General features: G+C 45.4%; 2 protein-coding genes across 3 annotated transcripts in view; one reads left to right on the top strand and one right to left on the bottom strand.

Moving 5' to 3' along the window:
* Positions 1-14,130, top strand: part of crb2a (crumbs cell polarity complex component 2a) — a 15,130-nt gene extending 1,000 nt beyond the window's left edge. Inside the window, exons 3-15 of the mRNA XM_056587758.1 lie at positions 31-203; positions 2,289-2,981; positions 4,088-4,283; positions 4,793-4,932; positions 5,220-5,390; positions 5,499-5,612; positions 6,027-6,992; positions 7,138-7,712; positions 8,254-8,419; positions 8,751-9,624; positions 9,893-10,009; positions 10,123-10,249; positions 10,541-14,130. Coding sequence (XP_056443733.1) covers positions 31-203; positions 2,289-2,981; positions 4,088-4,283; positions 4,793-4,932; positions 5,220-5,390; positions 5,499-5,612; positions 6,027-6,992; positions 7,138-7,712; positions 8,254-8,419; positions 8,751-9,624; positions 9,893-10,009; positions 10,123-10,249; positions 10,541-10,762 — 4,534 coding nt within the window. The 3' untranslated portion in view covers positions 10,763-14,130. The remainder of the gene's footprint in view (positions 1-30; positions 204-2,288; positions 2,982-4,087; positions 4,284-4,792; positions 4,933-5,219; positions 5,391-5,498; positions 5,613-6,026; positions 6,993-7,137; positions 7,713-8,253; positions 8,420-8,750; positions 9,625-9,892; positions 10,010-10,122; positions 10,250-10,540) is intronic.
* dennd1a (DENN/MADD domain containing 1A) overlaps positions 12,811-17,539 on the bottom strand; it is a 17,936-nt gene continuing 13,207 nt past the window's right edge. Inside the window, exons 21-23 of one of the 2 annotated variants that reach the window (XM_056588159.1) lie at positions 17,199-17,336; positions 16,779-17,028; positions 12,811-16,291 (exon numbers count right to left, since the gene is read on the bottom strand). In XM_056588159.1, coding sequence (XP_056444134.1) covers positions 15,218-16,291; positions 16,779-17,028; positions 17,199-17,336 — 1,462 coding nt within the window. In that variant the 3' untranslated portion in view covers positions 12,811-15,217. The remainder of the gene's footprint in view (positions 16,292-16,778; positions 17,029-17,198; positions 17,337-17,539) is intronic. The other variant, XM_056588158.1, reaches the window with a different exon arrangement.

The following is a 17,539-nucleotide window of genomic DNA, read 5'->3' as shown; positions in this document are numbered from 1 at the left end:
TCATTCTCTCAAAAGAGGTGGCTCCTAGAGAGCTGGTCAACACTTCCGGCCTCCGGTCGTGAGAACGAGACGGTCCACAGATTTAAACTCCCGATGGCACCGCTCTCTAATCTGTCACCTTCCAGTACAGTGGACGGTCTGCCCCGGATCAGGGCTGAGGCGGCGGCTCTTGAAACAGAATTGGATACGACATGTACCTTCTGGTGTGTGAATGGTGGCACGGCAGCGTCACAAAGCCGCCCCACAGCGGGCCTTTCCCCTAACACCGGCTGCCAGGAAGCACAAAGAAAAGTAGATTAGCTAAGCCCGAGCTCTTCCCCACCTGGAGGCACTACAACGCTGTCAGACAGCGTCAGACAAGTTAAGTTATCAGGGGAGCAAACAAGGTGAGGGTCAGTGGCAGGAAAAGGCGCGAGGGGTTAGACCGCTTGGGTGTGAACGCCTACTCCAGGGCCTACTTTGGGACATCCATACCTGTGGCGCAGGTGATTAACTGTCCCGCAAGGTAGCGAGCGTGGCAGCAGTGCTTGGGGTTGACTTGCAGCCTGGTTTGGACAGCGGGGGAATACTTGGAAGGTTTCCATGTCCTTCTTAGTTTACAGTTTGGTCTACTAGGTATATAGGCCAACTTGTTGCTCCCACTGAGCTATATATTCACTTATATTTTATATTCCTGTGCAAAAGCGTGGCATGTCGTTTGAAGTTAGGATGTCTATGAGTTGTTATTTGTAGCAGCGAAACTATACTCCAAAAAAACGTGATATCTTGTTTTGAGTAATCAACCACCCAATGCCTGTTTCTTCTTCTTTCTGTTGATTGTTATACTGACTCAATAGTATTGCAGTAGTTTTGGATGTTGTCAGGATGGATTGCTGAAAACGGTGTCAGTTTTCAGCAATCATTCTGCTTGATGTGCTCTTGTTCAGGTCAAATATTTAGATGCAGTAAATACGATTCTTGTTAAACTTGCACACTGCCGGCTGTAAGTCTTGTTCAAATGTATGTTGATGGAAACGCATTTTACAAGGTACTTTGTAAGTCCCTCAAATAGTGCAATTAGTGCCTCTCATTTGCTCATACACATTCTAACAATGGTGAATGGCTCACAGTATAGTATATGAACTCCAGCCCACCACGGGAACAGTGATAAGTGTCTTACTCAAGGATACCTCAACAGTATTTAGGAGGAGCTCTAGGAATCAAACCGACAACCGTGGACAAGGGCCGCAGTGTACCTGCTGAGTTGCAGCTGGCCACAAGGACTCCTGAAGGAATGTGAAGTAGAGACACTTTGGAGTTGTCATTCATGAAGAAAGAAACAAGTGCATTATAAACTGGATGCAAGTTCATCAACAGAATATAGGATCTAGGATCAACGTTCACAAGAGGATATATGTTAAGAAATGGGTTTCTGAGGATAAAGATGTCCTGATGTATGTTTTGTTATTTGTTATATTCACTAACCATTAATCAACCTTAAATAATGAAGACAAAAAAAAACACGGAATTTAAGGATTGGAGATTGTGTGGCAGTGCAGCCCGAGTGTCTGTCTGAACAGGCACAGTAAATAAGTAGCATCGCGAATGTAACTAATTGGGAGAGTGGCAGAGCATGCCTTGCACCATCGTCCTGAAAAATTGTCCTTTCTTTCGCTTGCTCAGTCAACTCGTGTTAATATGTTCCACTTCAATGACAATGTGGAAAAACTGGGCGTGAAGGAAAGTGTTGGTAGGGATTTGGTGCTGGAGGATTGGGGACAGTCAGTGGTATATCCGGAGAGGGGGGGCCACAGATTGACCCATAGCAGGAATGTGGACTACTTTCACACAGGGCCTATGGCAGGGCGGGGACAGCAGAAAGTGAACGCAGGAACAATGGCCGCACCAACCAGCTTGACCTCTCAAATGTTCATTCAACTAAATAATCCACACTAATCATGCGTTTGATATTTACCCACATCCTAATATTATCCACAGCATTTCTAAAGTGATCACTGTAGTTACATATAGTAAGCATAAAGCAACAACAATGAAAGGTCTATTAAAAAAGCTTTTCCTTGTTGTACTACATTATAGTGTAGTAGGCAGTGAGGAACGAAATTATCATAGCAAATTACTTAATTGTTGTCATTGTACTGTTGTCTGTTACTTTGTAAGTTTTACTTTGCCAGAATATGACTGTAGAGTTGCCATGTCCCTCAATTGCAACTCCATTTAAAGATGCTAAATGCCAAATCCGAAATAAAAGTCAACATCAAGCTAATTCCCTTTCTGTCTGTGTGTTTTAGGAATATTCTGTAACGCCACCTCAGACAAGTGCTTGTCTGCGCCCTGCCGCAACGCTGCCACCTGCGTGGACAACATGGACGACTACGTCTGCCTCTGCCCCAGGGACGGGGTCCGCTACATGGGCAAGGATTGCGACCAACTCTACGACGCTTGCCTTTTCAACCCCTGCGACGACTGCACCAGCATACCGGGCACCGCGCAGTACCACTGCGTGTGCCCGGACGGACTGACCGGCGACAACTGCACCGAGGACATAAACGAATGCGAGAGCAATCCGTGTTCCGAACCGCGTTCCGTCTGCGTGGACCAACTCAACGGCTACTTTTGCAGGTGCCCGCCCGGGTACGGCGGAGATGACTGCAAAACACATGTCACAGACTGCGTGGACGCGCCTTGTCAGAACGAAGGCAGCTGCATCCTGCTACCAGAGGGCTTCAGGTGCCAGTGTGCGATTGGGTTCGAAGGGCGGTACTGCGAGGGGGACGTGGACGAGTGCGTGTCCCACCCGTGTCAGAACGGGGCGATCTGTATGGACGGGGTGGCCGAGTTCCACTGCTTCTGCGTGCCCGGTTTCCAGGGCTACAACTGCGAGTTTGACATCAATGAGTGTGCGTCGCGTCCCTGCGAGAACAACGCCACCTGCATCAACGAGAAGGACCACTACGAGTGTGAATGTCTTGAAGGCTTCACGGGCAAGTTCATTCACTTGTTAAAAAACTAAACAAGAGAATCAAACAGGCTTCATAATGGAGCAAGACTGCAGAAGATAGATGCATAAACGCTCTAACTGATAAATCACAACAATGAGTAGTGAGCACCTGATCACTCACTATCTTACACGATTTAGAAAAATTAAACTTTTTAATTTCTTAGTTTCCCTTTTAAAATTATATTTACATTTTAGGTACTGATCAGAATCTTAAATTCAAAGTGAGGCTGAGGAAAATCAAAGCATACAACAAAATATGGATTAGCTACCAAAAGGGAATGTGTGGGAAGTGCATAAGAATCAAACATAATTGTGTTGTTTTCATGCATTAGTGAGTGGGGAAAAAAAGTGTTAGTCAAAAACATGAAAGAAAATAATATAGGCCACAAACACATGGGTATCTACCTCTCTATCACTCTAGACTTTATCTCTGTCAGATAAAGCCTCCATGTAATTGAGAAAAGACATCCCCATCCCAGCTTTTCTTAGTGGTCTCTGTCAACACGCCTGGTCTGTGTTAAGAGTGCTGAGCTGATATGTGTTGGCAGGGGCCAGTGGGGAGGGGCGCGAGATAAGCCCTTCTGTGGCTTTCATTTGTCAGCAAATCTGAAGCAAAGAACCTCCCATTGGACTGCTTAATGTCTTGGTCACCATCAGATGATTACAGAAAGTTAAAGGGGCTGTAGGTAAGATTCAAGAGATGTACAGAGTTAGCAGCAAAGCGCTAAAGAGAACAAGATTATACAAAATAACAATTTAAAAATAATTTCCACCATTGAGAGGTTTTGCATTTAACGCACCAATGGATGACAGACAAGATTGATTACCTGAACCAATCAGGGAAGAGAAGCCCTTATTGGTCAGAAATAATAATGGAGCAGTCTCCAATCATATACAGATGGAGGCAAAGTCATTCTCACAGCGCATCTCACTCACAAATAGCTGATTGATGGCTAAGCCATTTCTAACAGATGACACTAAAATAATCATACCTAAATCACCTTTAACCATGTCACTTCCACTTTCCTTATCCAATGCTGTGGATTAGCTCTGTTGGTCTAAAGTGCAGTATTTCTCTGACCTCCTTAGGAGTGAACTGTGAAATGGAGATTGATGAGTGCGAGTCCAACCCCTGCCAGAATGAAGGCACGTGCCATGATCTCGTTGCCATGTACTCCTGTGAATGCCATCCTGGTTTTGACGGCACAGACTGCGAGGTGGATGTCGATGAGTGCACGAGCGGGCCTTGTCAAAATGAGGCGATCTGTCATGACCGTGTCAACAGGTAAGGAGAAATGTTATGTATGTATGTTCTTCTACATACGGAAGCCATGGTTTTCCTTTTGAAAAAACTGAAGTCTCCCCGGTTTCAAAAATGACCGACCGTAGTATGTAGAAGTATATTAATGCAAACTATGTCAGGGCTGCAACTTATATTTATTACTATTATATATGATATTTATGATTTCTGAATTCTAAAAGTCTCCCGCTTACTAACTGGGAAGGGCTTAATCTTAAATAATGCAATTATTCAATGAAATGCCATAATGGCAAATCCAGAGGCTAAACTGATTAGCTTGCTTTGAAAATTTGATAAACCGATACATTTGAGACATTTATGTAATTAAATAATCAACCTTATTCACACTTGTATGTAGGTATATTTATTAATCTCTCTATTTTAGATCAAAAATATATTTGTTTCAACATACTAGAATCCACGAAAAAAAAAAGGTTAGTTTGCATTCCACCTCCTATAGCATTGTCTAAAACCCTCGATCATGTGACCTAAAGCTACGAGTGTGACTGCACGGAGACGGGTTTCACGGGGGACCACTGTGAGGAAGACATTCTCGAGTGTGCCTCTGACCCATGTCAGCATGGAGCTACCTGCCTGGAGGGGATCAGGGAGTACAAGTGCCTCTGCTGGCCAGGTAGGAAAGGTTTTTTTTTCAGTGGTTCTTAACCTGGGAGATGCGCATTAAAGTGACCAATAATATTTGATGCAACTTCTGCTGAGGGATTTAGAAAATAATGCAGTATTTATAAATATTTGTTATATATTTGTATATTATTATTTATATGTTTTGGCATTCTAAAATTAACTTTTAACATTTTTTTTGTTTAGGAACTTTATGCCAATTTTCATCGTCGATATGGAAAGTCCTTCCAAAAATGAAATCAGAATATGTTCTTTTTAAATGTCGTCCCAACCCCACAGGTTATGAAGGGCCAAACTGCGAGGTTGACATAGACGAGTGTGCCATGCAGCCGTGCCTGAACGGAGGAGAGTGCTTCCAGAGGTCTGACCCAACCCACTGGGAGCAGGGCTGGGAGCTGGACCATGCAGATGCTGCAGGGTACATCTGTCAGTGTACACCAGGCTTCGCAGGTCAGCAGACGCAAAGAGAAGAACATTCTACCATTATTATTTTCTTTTTTTGTCTTGGGTAATTCTTTTTTCAAATAATTTTGGTTTTATTTTATTTGTACCTTCTAGGAGAGAACTGCTCTGTCGATATTGATGAGTGTGAGTCAGAGCCCTGCCATAATGGCGGAATCTGTGAAGATCAGATCAATGGCTACGCCTGTAACTGTGCAGCTGGATTTGGAGGTAAGTCCCCTGATTCATAGCAATAATGCCAGAAGACAATAAGACCATGGTAGTTCTCAGCTCCAGTGTACAGTCTACTGAGCAGCAGGAGCTACTCAGTTGACAAACTAATTCATTGCTTTTACTTAACACTGTGAGAACTAAATCCGTACTTCCTTATCACATTACGATTGCAATGTTCCAAGATATTTTGTTGCCAGAAATATAGAGATAGATTGAAAAATTGCTCTGATAGCCTTTGGACAAATTATAACATTTTGTTCGCGTTCATAACAGTTTCACATGTGAATTTTTCTCTACAATTATCTTCTTCATAAAGCTCACAATGTAATTGTAGATTGATTGTCGTCACTTTGTAGTGTTCATATTTCTTGTGAACGCCTTTAACAACATGCATATGCTCCATCTTCCCAGGTGTCCTCTGTGAGATCAACATAGACGAGTGCGAGAGCCAGCCCTGCCTGAACGGCGGCTGGTGCGAAGACGGCCTGGCCTCCTACGTTTGCCACTGTCCCGACGTCAAGCCCGCCGGCAAACTCCCTTGGGGAGGAGAGCGCTGCCACGTCAAGCTCTATGGCTGCGTGGACCACGACTGTCTGAACGGGGCCACCTGCCTGCCCTGGCTGCGCCACGATGAGCACGGCCACACCTGCCTGTGCCAGCATGGCTTCTTCGACGACCGCTGCTCCACACAGACCACCTTCTCCTTTTCGGCTCCGGGATTCGTCCACATCCATGTCGACCCTCATGAGGAACGAAGGCGAAGGGAGGCGGGCGAGCAGCCTCATCTTCTCGCGGGGTACAGAGGAGTGCGGTTGCGCTTTCGGACCACGCTGCCAAACATGCTGCTGTTTTACAGAGGCGACGCCGCCAGCTTTCTGTCGCTGGAGATTGTGAGCAGCGGCCTACACGCAAAGGGCCTCTTCGAGGGATCCGAACTGGATGTCCATTACCCGGGCTCGGTGAGCGACGGGGATTGGTGGGACGCGCATGCGTTTGTGACCCAAGACAGTCTCGGTTTGGTGTTGAAAGGCTCCACCTGTGACCCTAAAGGATGCACAATTGTAGACGCCAGTCAGGACGGGCTCCAGTTAAATCCTGAATCCTTTACCCACGTTTACGTGGGTGGCGCGCCGGATGACCTTCTTGAGCGGACCGTGAGTGGCGAGGGTTTCCTAGGATGCATGGAAGACCTGGAGATAGACTCAAAGCCAATCCTGCCACAAGACCTTCCAGAGGGCCAAAGCCACGAGCTCGGCTGTAGCAAGACTGAGTGGTGCGAGTCCGATCCTTGCTCAGGACACGGACAATGTGTGGACCTGTGGACCAAACACCGATGTGACTGTCACCGGCCCTACCGAAGCCAGAGTTGCTCAGAGGGTAAGCACTTGCCTACAATGGTCTCCTCAGAATGCATAACATCGACATAGCACTCCCAAGATCTCCATTATTGTAACTGATAGTAAACAATAAAGCAATTCAATGAATAACCTCAGTAAAAAAAAAAAGAATTCTGCTCCAACAGAGTTCCAGTCGTGGACGTACAGCCACGAAGACACAGTGAGCTACAGTGCCTACGACGTCAGAAGCAGCCACCGGGGGGACTTTAGCGTCTCCTTCTTCATCAGGTCCTTGAAGCCCGATGGACTACTCTTTCAGCTGCGGAGGCCCACCGGAGACGGCGAGGGACAGGTCTACTTCTCTGTGTACCTGGGCATGGGCAGGGTCTTCGTTAGCTCCCTTCCTAGCAGCACACCGCTAACGGCGCCCATCTTCGTAGCCAACGGTGAGAAGCAATTTCTACAGGTGGAAGTCCAGCAGAGGAAGGTGATCTTTGAGCATGCGGGCCTTCGATACGGGATAGGGGAGATCCCGGAGGTGGAGGTGAACAGCGGTGATGTGGCCTACGTCGGAGGCCTGGCCCAAGACTGGAGCTCAGAGGCCTGGGGGGGTGCTTTCAAAGGCTGCCTGCAGGACGTGCGTCTGGACACAGTGCATCTGGTCTTGGAAGCATGGAGCGACTCGGAAGAAGGGAGTCTGGGTTTGGCACGTGACGCTGAACACGTTGAGACTGGATGTGTCAGTGATGATACTTGCAAGGTAGGAAATCATTTAATGAACCTTTTTAAATCTCCTCTCTGCGCACGTTTAGGTATACCAACATTTTTATTTTTGACATTCTGTATAACTGACCTTAATGGGGCTAAGGCAAGACAATGAACTCTTCCTCCTTACACTTTTCCGCCATTGATAACTTTTTGCATTTCTAACACCTGTGGTGACAGTCAAGATGTATTTCCCGATCCCTCCAATCAGGGAAGAGATGCTCTAATTGTTCAGGAACAAGCCAGGAGCAGTCTTATATATAATGGTTTTATACCAATGTAGACGCAGTAATCTCGGAGCAGATATTCGTACAATGCATTTTACTCAGAATTATCTGAAGGATGGCTATGCCATTTCTAAAAAATGTACTCAAATAATATGGCGTATCTCTACAGCACCTTTCAGTACCCTATATTATTGTTAGTCTTTATAACTGACTGAATCATAACTAAATTGAAAGAAAGGGCTTGAAATATAACTAAAGCAGAGAGACATAGATAATTTCTCATGGATTAAATCCTACATTTGTCTTTAGGTTGAGCCATGTGAAAACGAAGGGAGCTGCGCCATCACCTTCAATGACTTCACATGCTCCTGTCCAGAGCACTACACGGGCAAGACCTGCGCAACAAGAGTTTGGTGTGTTAGCAACCCGTGTGCCAACGGGGGCCAGTGTGTGGACCTCTTGGATGGATATGAATGTAAGAACACATTTACGACTCCACATATCTGTGGTTACATACATAAAAAAACAAAAGGCACTCCAATATCAGAATTCTCTCTCTTATAGCAGGACCTTTTGAGAAAATTAGTTTTTTCTTCGTCATAAAATGTACTATATTAATCCGCTGATGGGAATTTCAGGAGAAAGAAACCTTTACATGTTTTAGAAAGTTTTAGGGAAAGATAATCAATACATTTAGAATCATGGCAATGTTGTGTGTGAAAAGTAATGGGTACTGAACATCCCCAAAGACAACGGACAAACCTTATGAATCTGACCAATCCTCATCACCAACACCGATGTTTCAGGTGTCTACAACGCCACCTTTGAGAACAGCCCCGTCCGCTACAGCGCCAGAGGTACCCTGTCCGAGCCCGTGACCACCATCTACATAGAGCTGCGGACTCGCTCACAGAACGCCGTGCTCCTCCGGGCCGCCCGTGGCTCCGACCTGCTGACGGTGGGGCTACAGGACTCCTTGCTCCACGTGGAGATCCACAGCGGCAACAGCGTGGAGACGCTGGCCTTCAGCGGGAGACGCCGGGTGGCCGACGGCAGCTGGCATCGCGTGACCGTGGCGATGGCCGGACAAGAGAAGGACAAGCCCTCTCCCTGGATCATCACCGTGGACGGGATCACGGACGCTAGCAGCGCGCCCCAACGCAGCGGGAGCGTTCGGTTCCTAGGTGACCGGGAGGCGGTGGTGTCCGTCGGCGAGGGATTCAAGGGGTGCTTCGGAGCGGTGCGGGTCGGCGGGGTGTACCTTCCCTTTGTCGCCGACCCCAAGGCCCCGCAGGCTGCCCAGTTCCACCCAGTTGGGAATAAAAAGATCTCTGTAGGTTGCAGGAGCACGGACGTTTGTGCTTCCAACCCGTGTCGCAACGGAGCGCAGTGCACAGACCTTTTTAACGCCTTTGGCTGTGATTGCGAAGCTGGCTGGACGGGAGAACGTTGCCATTTAGATATTGATGACTGCGCATCTGGACCGTGTGGCCATGGAAGCTGCAAAGACTATTTGTCCGGGTTTGAGTGTCAGTGCCACTCTGGATACGCTGGTGAGCGTTGCGAAGAAGATCTAAACGAGTGTGACAGTCATCCTTGTGAACATGGAGGCACTTGTAAAGACGGTCCCAATACGTTCACCTGTTTATGCCCAAAGAACTACGCTGGACCACGCTGTCAGTAAGTGCTGTCTTTTGTTTCTATCAAATAAGGTGACTTTATAAAGTTATTTCAACGATGAATTAGTTTTACATTTTATCAATGTAATGTTGCTAACCTGCCAGTATCCCAGCAACAGTGAGACTGATAATAGTATATATAATCGAAATGTATGCTGGCACAAAATTGTGCTTTACACCTTAACACATTAATTATTTTACCTCGGAGAACTGGCAACACTGCCATTTTTTAACTGACAGACTATTGATGCGGACATGCTTGGTTTCAGGTGGGACTATCCTCCAGCACAGTGTGGTAAAGATCTTCAGTGTTCGAGCCAGGGTGTCTGCAACGATGGCCTGTGGGGCGCAAACTGCACCTGTACACCGGGATATGCAGGAGTCAGGTAGATCTGACACTTCTTCTTGTGCTTCACTCCCTTATGGAATGACTCATTGTTGATTGGTTTTCATTGGGACTCGTTGACCTATCTCCATCCTGTGCTTATTTTTTGGTAAGGTGTGAGAGTGAGGTGGATGAGTGCGAGTCGAACCCGTGTCGAAACGGGGGCACCTGTTTGGATCGTCTCAACCGGTTCCTCTGCTTGTGTCCGCCCGGATTATCGGGCCCAATCTGTGATACAAGTGTAAGTCTTTTGACGATTTGATTAAATAACATTGAGATAACCCAAGACCAAATGTGAAATTAAACACACACACAGTTAAACTGAAGTACAACTATGTCCATTCCTTCTATAGGATTGATGAATCTGTATCAATCTGCTATTTTACTGTATTGTACAATATAATCCTCTATTATACAATTCAGAATTTTCCTCCAAATGCCGTTGAAATACCGAGATTTGCTACTTGTTTTAGTTGAGCGTACATAATGAGCGGTTTCTCTGCTTTCTCTGTGCCTTTGCTTGCCCTTGCAGAAACAAGCCCAAAAGGACCGTGTTCCCTGGTTAATAGTGGCCATCCCGCTGGTGTGCCTCTGCGTTTTAATACTGATAGTCGGCCTGACCTTCATGGTGCTCACGGCCAGGAAGAAACGCCAGTCCGAGGGGGCTTACAGTCCCAGCACACAGGAGGTGGCCGGGGCTCGCCTCGAAATGGACAGCATGCTCAAAGTTCCCCCGGAGGAACGCTTGATATGACCAAGGGAGTCTTGCTGATCAGCTGACCAGAGGGACTGCTGTCATTGGTAGAAAACACACCGGACTTTATAGCGGTTTTCCTATCTGTGAGCTTGTTGAATTGCAAATAAGGAAGAAGAAGAAGAAAGGTGAAATACTGCCCCCTCCAGGAGAGGGACTTTTGGACAAGTGTTGCTTTTTTGCTTATTATCTCAAGATATCAGGAGTACTTCAATTTGAACATCATGAATGTTCACACTGTATTGTTGTACAGTTAACTTTATTGCATATTTTAGATTGTATATCTTAAAACATTTTTTAATGTTTTGGAAACAGAATATAACATATAAATGAATGCAATCTTTTTAAACATCTGATTGTATTGATCTAAATTCCACAATTATAAAAATTGTATTGGAGATTTAAGATATTATTTTATATTTTATAAGATGCATTCATTCAATGAATTGAATGCTATTAAAAGTACATTATCATAAATACAACTAAATACAATATTTAAGGGAATAGTATAATATATTGATTGATGGTGATTTGTCAAAATCGAGATCAGATTAATTACAGAAAGGGACCAGGCAACACTTAGATTCAGGTCTTAATTTTTAAGACGTTTTGTTGTCTTTGTTGTATTCGTATGTCTTAAAAAAAGACTGCGGAAATTGTTTTTCAACCATTTAACATCTGTCTCAAAAAACGTAAACACAAATACAGAATGAATTGATAGGCAGGCTGAGGCACGTTCCCCTCTCAACTGTGTTCCAACATCATGTTGCCTAGGGTACCGTCAGAGCTATGCATCCATTTTGGGGATGACATCATCAGAGCCTGATATAGGCCTTATTTCCACCCAGTTGTTGGTTCATAAATGACTACTGAATTTGTACATAGTTTGTAATCCTGGGTTTTCAATATTTTTTGATATTGAGCACCTCAAACGTAACGGGAAAAAAAGAAAGCGTCTCTGCTCATACGGTAGGACTACCTCTAAGTTCACACTAAATAGTACTACAAAGGCAGAAACCACGTCAGAGGAAGGGTCAGGAACACAGAGGTGAAAAGAAAACGTCAGTGCATCCTGTAGGCCTGCTGCTTCATGTTGAAATCGTCTAGTCACCACTTTAGCCTTACCAAGTCCAAAACTTCTCTGATGTCTCCTTGTAGTCAAAGTCTACTGAGTGAGGAGCTTTGTCAGGTGGTTTAAGAACAACTCGAGACAAACATGAAGACCTAGGATCTAGAGCTGGACTTCAAGATTGTGCAGGGTGAACTGAACAGGTGATGGTCGTACAGTCCCATCAGCTTAAAATAAAATGATATCATACACTGGACTAGTAATAAAACAATAACGGAAGGCTGCTACTGTAACTAACTTATAACCGCACAATAAACAACCGTAAACCGATAACTGGATGGAGGCTTAGGCTGACCCATATTGCTAAAACACAGACTTTAGGTTGGGTTTGTCTGGGGTAGCTGTTTACCATGTCCACCATAAACATTGTATATTTATACATATTGTATATGCACGTATTATGTTTATTGTGTACTTGACAATCATGGCATTTAGCAAACTGATATTGCAGATCTGGTTTTGTATGCATGTTGCTCTTGGTCAAATATCCACATCCATATTTATTGTTTCTACATTTCTCTTTTGGTTTACCCACAGGAAGCCACCTGGCTATACCATAATGACACTGGTCTTTTTCTCTATTTGCCACAGAACAAAAACAATAATGTATAGTTAACAGACTCTGAATGTCCATTCAATGATGTCAGAACTAGGAACTATTAGCAGGGACCTCACAATAGCATATCACAGTTTAAATGTTGTGCCGATAAGATATGTATTGTGACACTGTAAATATTGCGATATGATCTCGCAAATGTTTTGTGCGATTTTATATGATATGGTTTCAACTTGGGGATGGATTCTACAGATCCATGTGTGTCCGCGATTGCTTTTTTGTAACGGAAGCGGCCATGTGTAACACGTGCAGGGACCGAAGTGCCAAGTAGTCGGTCGTTGGCAGGTTAACTAATATATCTCTTAGAGGTTGGCGGTAAGGTCAAGATTAAAGGTTTAATGATACGATACTATCTGGTGAGGTTTATAAGGCAAGAAATTGTTGTCGTTTTTGTTATCACGTTGGTACTACCAATCGTTAGCATAGTGTCCTTGGAGAATTTTCCCCTGAAAACTAAAAGCATATGGTGGTAAAAACGTTTCAAATTATGTCTGCAGGGTTTTCTTTTATGAGGTGTAATACGATGTCTGCATTTTCTTTGTCTACTGACTAATTGACTAGGCCTAAATATTGTCTTTGTTTCTGGTAACTTTCTCGAACTTTTGGTTCCTACCTGTTTTCATCAACGGAGTGGGCTACTGCTGCCTGACGCTCTTTCCATTTCAGCTCCAGCTGAAGTTACAAACAAAATTGTGTACGGGAGTCAACGGAACTTAATTAAAAAATGTCGATTTCCCCCGGAATCTCCATATGTAAATTGAGTCGTGAAGCCTGAGATGGGCGTGACTCGGAAAACAATACAGCGCCTCTCTAGGTCGGTACGATCAATATGCGATTGCATTCATTAGTGGCTTCATTTTGTGCGGCTACATGAAAATTCAATTATTTCGAAGGTAAAGCTTCACGATACATACATGAATCTAGTCGTCCGTCCGTCCCCATCACTCCTAGATAGCTAAATAAATGTGTGATTAGGAGTGCCTATTTGAGGGTATAGATTTGACACACATTTCTTTGGGAGGGGGATTTTATATCAGTTTCCATCGGTTATATAGGCCTACTCTAAATTCTTGAGAGATGCTTGTAGTGTTTCATGAGAGTTAAAGCGCAAATAACTGCACAATCCGTGTGATGACTCAGTGCTCATGTATGGCTTTGTTGCCTTTAATAAAAAAAAAATCGTGTACATGCCTGCTAATGATTGTGAGGAAACTGCAAAAACAGTGAAATTAGCACTTTCACTTTCCCTTTCGATTCACGCCATTTAATTCTCAGTGCTATAGTGTGAAAAATGTAAGTAGGACAGTGGTTTTTATAGCTTTAAAGAATATAATTTAGAAGCAATAGTCTCCCATAAAATAAGCATAGGTATATTCAACTTAACGGAACAAGAAAAGAAAAAAATGCAATTACCAAAATATGGACAGAATATATAATTTATATACATTTTCCTGAAGCAATTACAAAGATGAAATAATAAATAATAATCAGCATCACATGTTTCTGTTTTGCACAACATTGTGGTAACATTATGTGAACGAATGATGTCATTTCGGGTAACACAGATCTTCAGTCATACACAGCATCCTCTTTATACACAATCACACATGTGCTTGACCTTAAAAGACACTTCAGTTCCAGTCACTTTTAAGCGACAAGATTTTTGGCATCACCACACAATGATCCCAGAGATGACCTAAAAAGCAGTAAAGGAAATAGCAGCAATTTCGGGACATTGATTTGATCTGTTTTGGTGTTTAAAAGTCAGAATGGAGCCGCTTGAAAATAATTGTGTAGCATTTGTAAGGACAAACAGTAAGGACAAACAGTAGTAAATATATATATTGGCAATGCGAGTCACATTACCAGCACATTTAGTTCAGTTATAAGACTTAACATAAGACACAGGAAAAAGGCGAAAGGAAAATAACAGGGTGGAAAAAAAAACATTGAAATTGGCAAAGGGTAGGGATTCATGATTTATGATAACATAAAAATATCTTAGAATTTAAATTCAAGTACTAATTTTTAATTTCAATAAAAAATATTTGAGGAAAATTGCAGTAACTGATGTACCACAAAAACAGTGGCTAACAATGTTTCAGTAAGTATTTCATTATACATTAAGTTTAGTTAATGTAAAATAGTTATTTTTCTCTATTCAAACACAAGGCCACACTTATTCACACATGATGGAGGAAAGCCAGCGATGAAATGTATTTTGGTTGATCTAATAAAACACAAGTTTGCACAAAGCTACCTAAGGACTATGAGACATTAAGATCAGGTTTTCCGTGAACCATATTTAGCATGATCTGCAGTGCCACTAAGTTGTTTATAAATATAAGTGGATAAGCTTTTGTACAGATGTAAAAAAAGAAAAAACCTAATTTTGTGATTCAATACTATAATGTCAACTATGGGCTTTCACTCAAGGTGGGCAGCCTATTAAAAGTTACACATCCACGATAAGCTTTTACGTGGAGAACTACGTAGCCTGAAACAATAGGTGCAAAGACTTGTCCTAACGATGGATAACAAAGAGTCATGAGTTAAAACAGGGTGAATCCAAAATTGTGTTGGCAGGGGAAAAAAACACAGGGCTCCAGATCCTCAAGTCTGAAACGTACGCTCACTTGTCCTTCATCAGCAACTGCTGCTGGTAGTTGTCGTGGAGCCACGAAGAAGAGCGCAACGCTTCCACAAACGTTCAGTCAAAAGTCTCCCACCTCGTCCGCAGATCCTCCGCCTTCTTCCTGGGGGGCTCCGAGGGCTTGGTCACCATGGTCAACAGTTCCCCGAAGGGATCTGGCGGTTCTCTCGCTTCCATGGGCGCTTTCCCCAGCATGTTGCTGGCGTGACTGGGAGCGGCCGGAGGGTCCAACAGGCTGGAGAGGGAATGGTTGCTGGCCGAGGAGTGGGGCAGTCTGGGGACGATGGACGGGAAGGCGTGTCGCACCGGTCGGAAGCTGGCCGGTAGCGTGGCGCAGCCCGGGGGCGGGTGCCTGTAGAAGCCCGGCAGCGTGGAGATCATGTGCGGCGGGGTCGGGGCGGCGGCGTAGCCGGGCGGGGGAGGCCCGTACGCCACGCCGAAGGGGTTCCGGTCCACGGTGGGCGAGTAGTGTGTCTGGGGGGAGGTGTACTGGAGCGTGGCGGAGAAGGGATTCAAGGAGATCGAAGGGTGTGGGAGGAAGGGAGGCAGACCCGGCGGATAGGGCCTGGCCGGAAGCATGGGTTTGCCGGAGGGCAACAGCGCGATGACCTCCCGGTCTTCGCCTGAGGTAACGGCGCGAAGGTCCACTGCGGAGCTGCTGCTGAGAGGGTCCAGAAGGCTCAGCAGATCTTCCGTGTTCTCGTCGGCCTTGCAGGGCTTCAGCAGGTCTTCGTCCACGCTCATGCCCAGTGCGTGCCTGAACTCCTGCCCGCCGCTGCGAGACATCCCGTTACCGGCCTCCGGGGGTCTGCTGCGTGGTTGGACGGCAGGGGGCACCAGGGACAAGCAGGGCTCGGGGGTCTTCCTCCCTTGGGGCCGGGGGATGGTGATGTTCCCTTGGCTGGGGGTGGAAGGCTGCGGGCCGGTGTCGTGTCCGGGGCTGGAGGTCTCGCGGCTCTGGGGCACTGGCGGCGGCGGTCTAGGTGGCGCCGTTCTGGGGCCAACGGAAGAGGGGTCCCATAGGGGTGCGGCCCTGTCGTCCGTGCCGACGCCCCACAGCTTGTTGTAAGGGTTGGTCAACTTGAGGCCCGGGAGGGTGCGAGTGCGATCGCCGATGTTCAGGTCCATACGCTGCAAAGTGAAGAAAACAGATGGAGAAAAAAAAATATATCAAAACAATAATGCAGCGTTTACAAATCTGCGGTTTAGGAGCCCACTTAGGGTCAGCTGAAGGCATCAGCTATAGATCTCTGAAATAATGCAAAAGCTTCTGCATGAACAAATAGACATTTGTACAATTTCGAAAGTTTGGGTGGGAATAGTTTTGTGACTTAAAAATGGGTTCACATGCTCGAAAAGTTTGAGCGCCTCTCACCAAGGGAAAAGGTTAGAACATATGGCCAAATTCTTGCAACGTTTGAATTCAATAATCATCACATTACTAGACAGATGTGGGGTACACCAAGCTTCTGAAGGTAATCGCCAATACGTTGGTCAGAAAGGCCGGTGTCGGTATATGATATGATATGTATAACTTGTATATACAACTTTATTTAAGACAAATACGATAGCCTCAGCATCATTTGAGAAAAGGTCTCTGTATTCAGGGCCATCCTACCTGGTAGGTGAACTTGGCTTGGAGCTCCTCCAAGCTTTTGGGGGTGCGGAGGTCCTCCAAACTCTTAGCCAGGCTGACGGACGGGTTCTCGGGCTCGTCCTGGCAGTTGAAGATGTCCCCCAGCAGGTTCACGTTGGAGAACTTCTCCGTGATTGGGCTGGACGGGGCCGTGTGACGCTCTGCCCCCACGCCAGGCTCCTCCCCCCCTTCCGCTGACTCCGCCTCCTTTAGGGAACGGTACGGCTGTGGTCTGCGAGACATAATGTAAATCGGCTATAGAGAGAGAGGGAGAGTGCTAGCATGTGCAGGCAGACACACACACACACACACACTTGTATTAAAATGAATGAGCAGTGCATGCAGCGTTCAGCTAGAAGACCAATTAGGTGAAATGCGAAGCGGATCAAAGACGGGGCGTACATTGGCGACCATTCGAAAGGGACCGAGAAGAAAAGGTTGTCAGGGAAACCAGCGCCTGAGTGGTCTTCATGCTGGAGCTCGTCCCCGGACGAATCCTCAGACAGAAAGACTGTGTAGTGGCGCGTAGGACGCATAGAACTAGAATGAAAGCAGGGAGAGATCGGAAAAGACAGAAAACACAGACCGGGCACGTAGATAAAGAGAGGAAAAACCTACGATCCGTAACGACTGCTCCACAACCACTGATGGTAATAACTCAAATCTCACAGTTCCTAAGGCTTAGTAACACAACTCAGGTATTTATTAGGAACCTGCTTTGTTTTATCTACTAACAATTAGGC

Source organism: Gadus chalcogrammus, chromosome 4 (assembly GCF_026213295.1).
Source record: "Gadus chalcogrammus isolate NIFS_2021 chromosome 4, NIFS_Gcha_1.0, whole genome shotgun sequence".
NCBI lineage: Eukaryota > Metazoa > Chordata > Actinopteri > Gadiformes > Gadidae > Gadus > Gadus chalcogrammus.
Note: the sequence above shows the minus strand (reverse complement) of the source record. Positions and strands in the feature narration are given on the sequence as shown.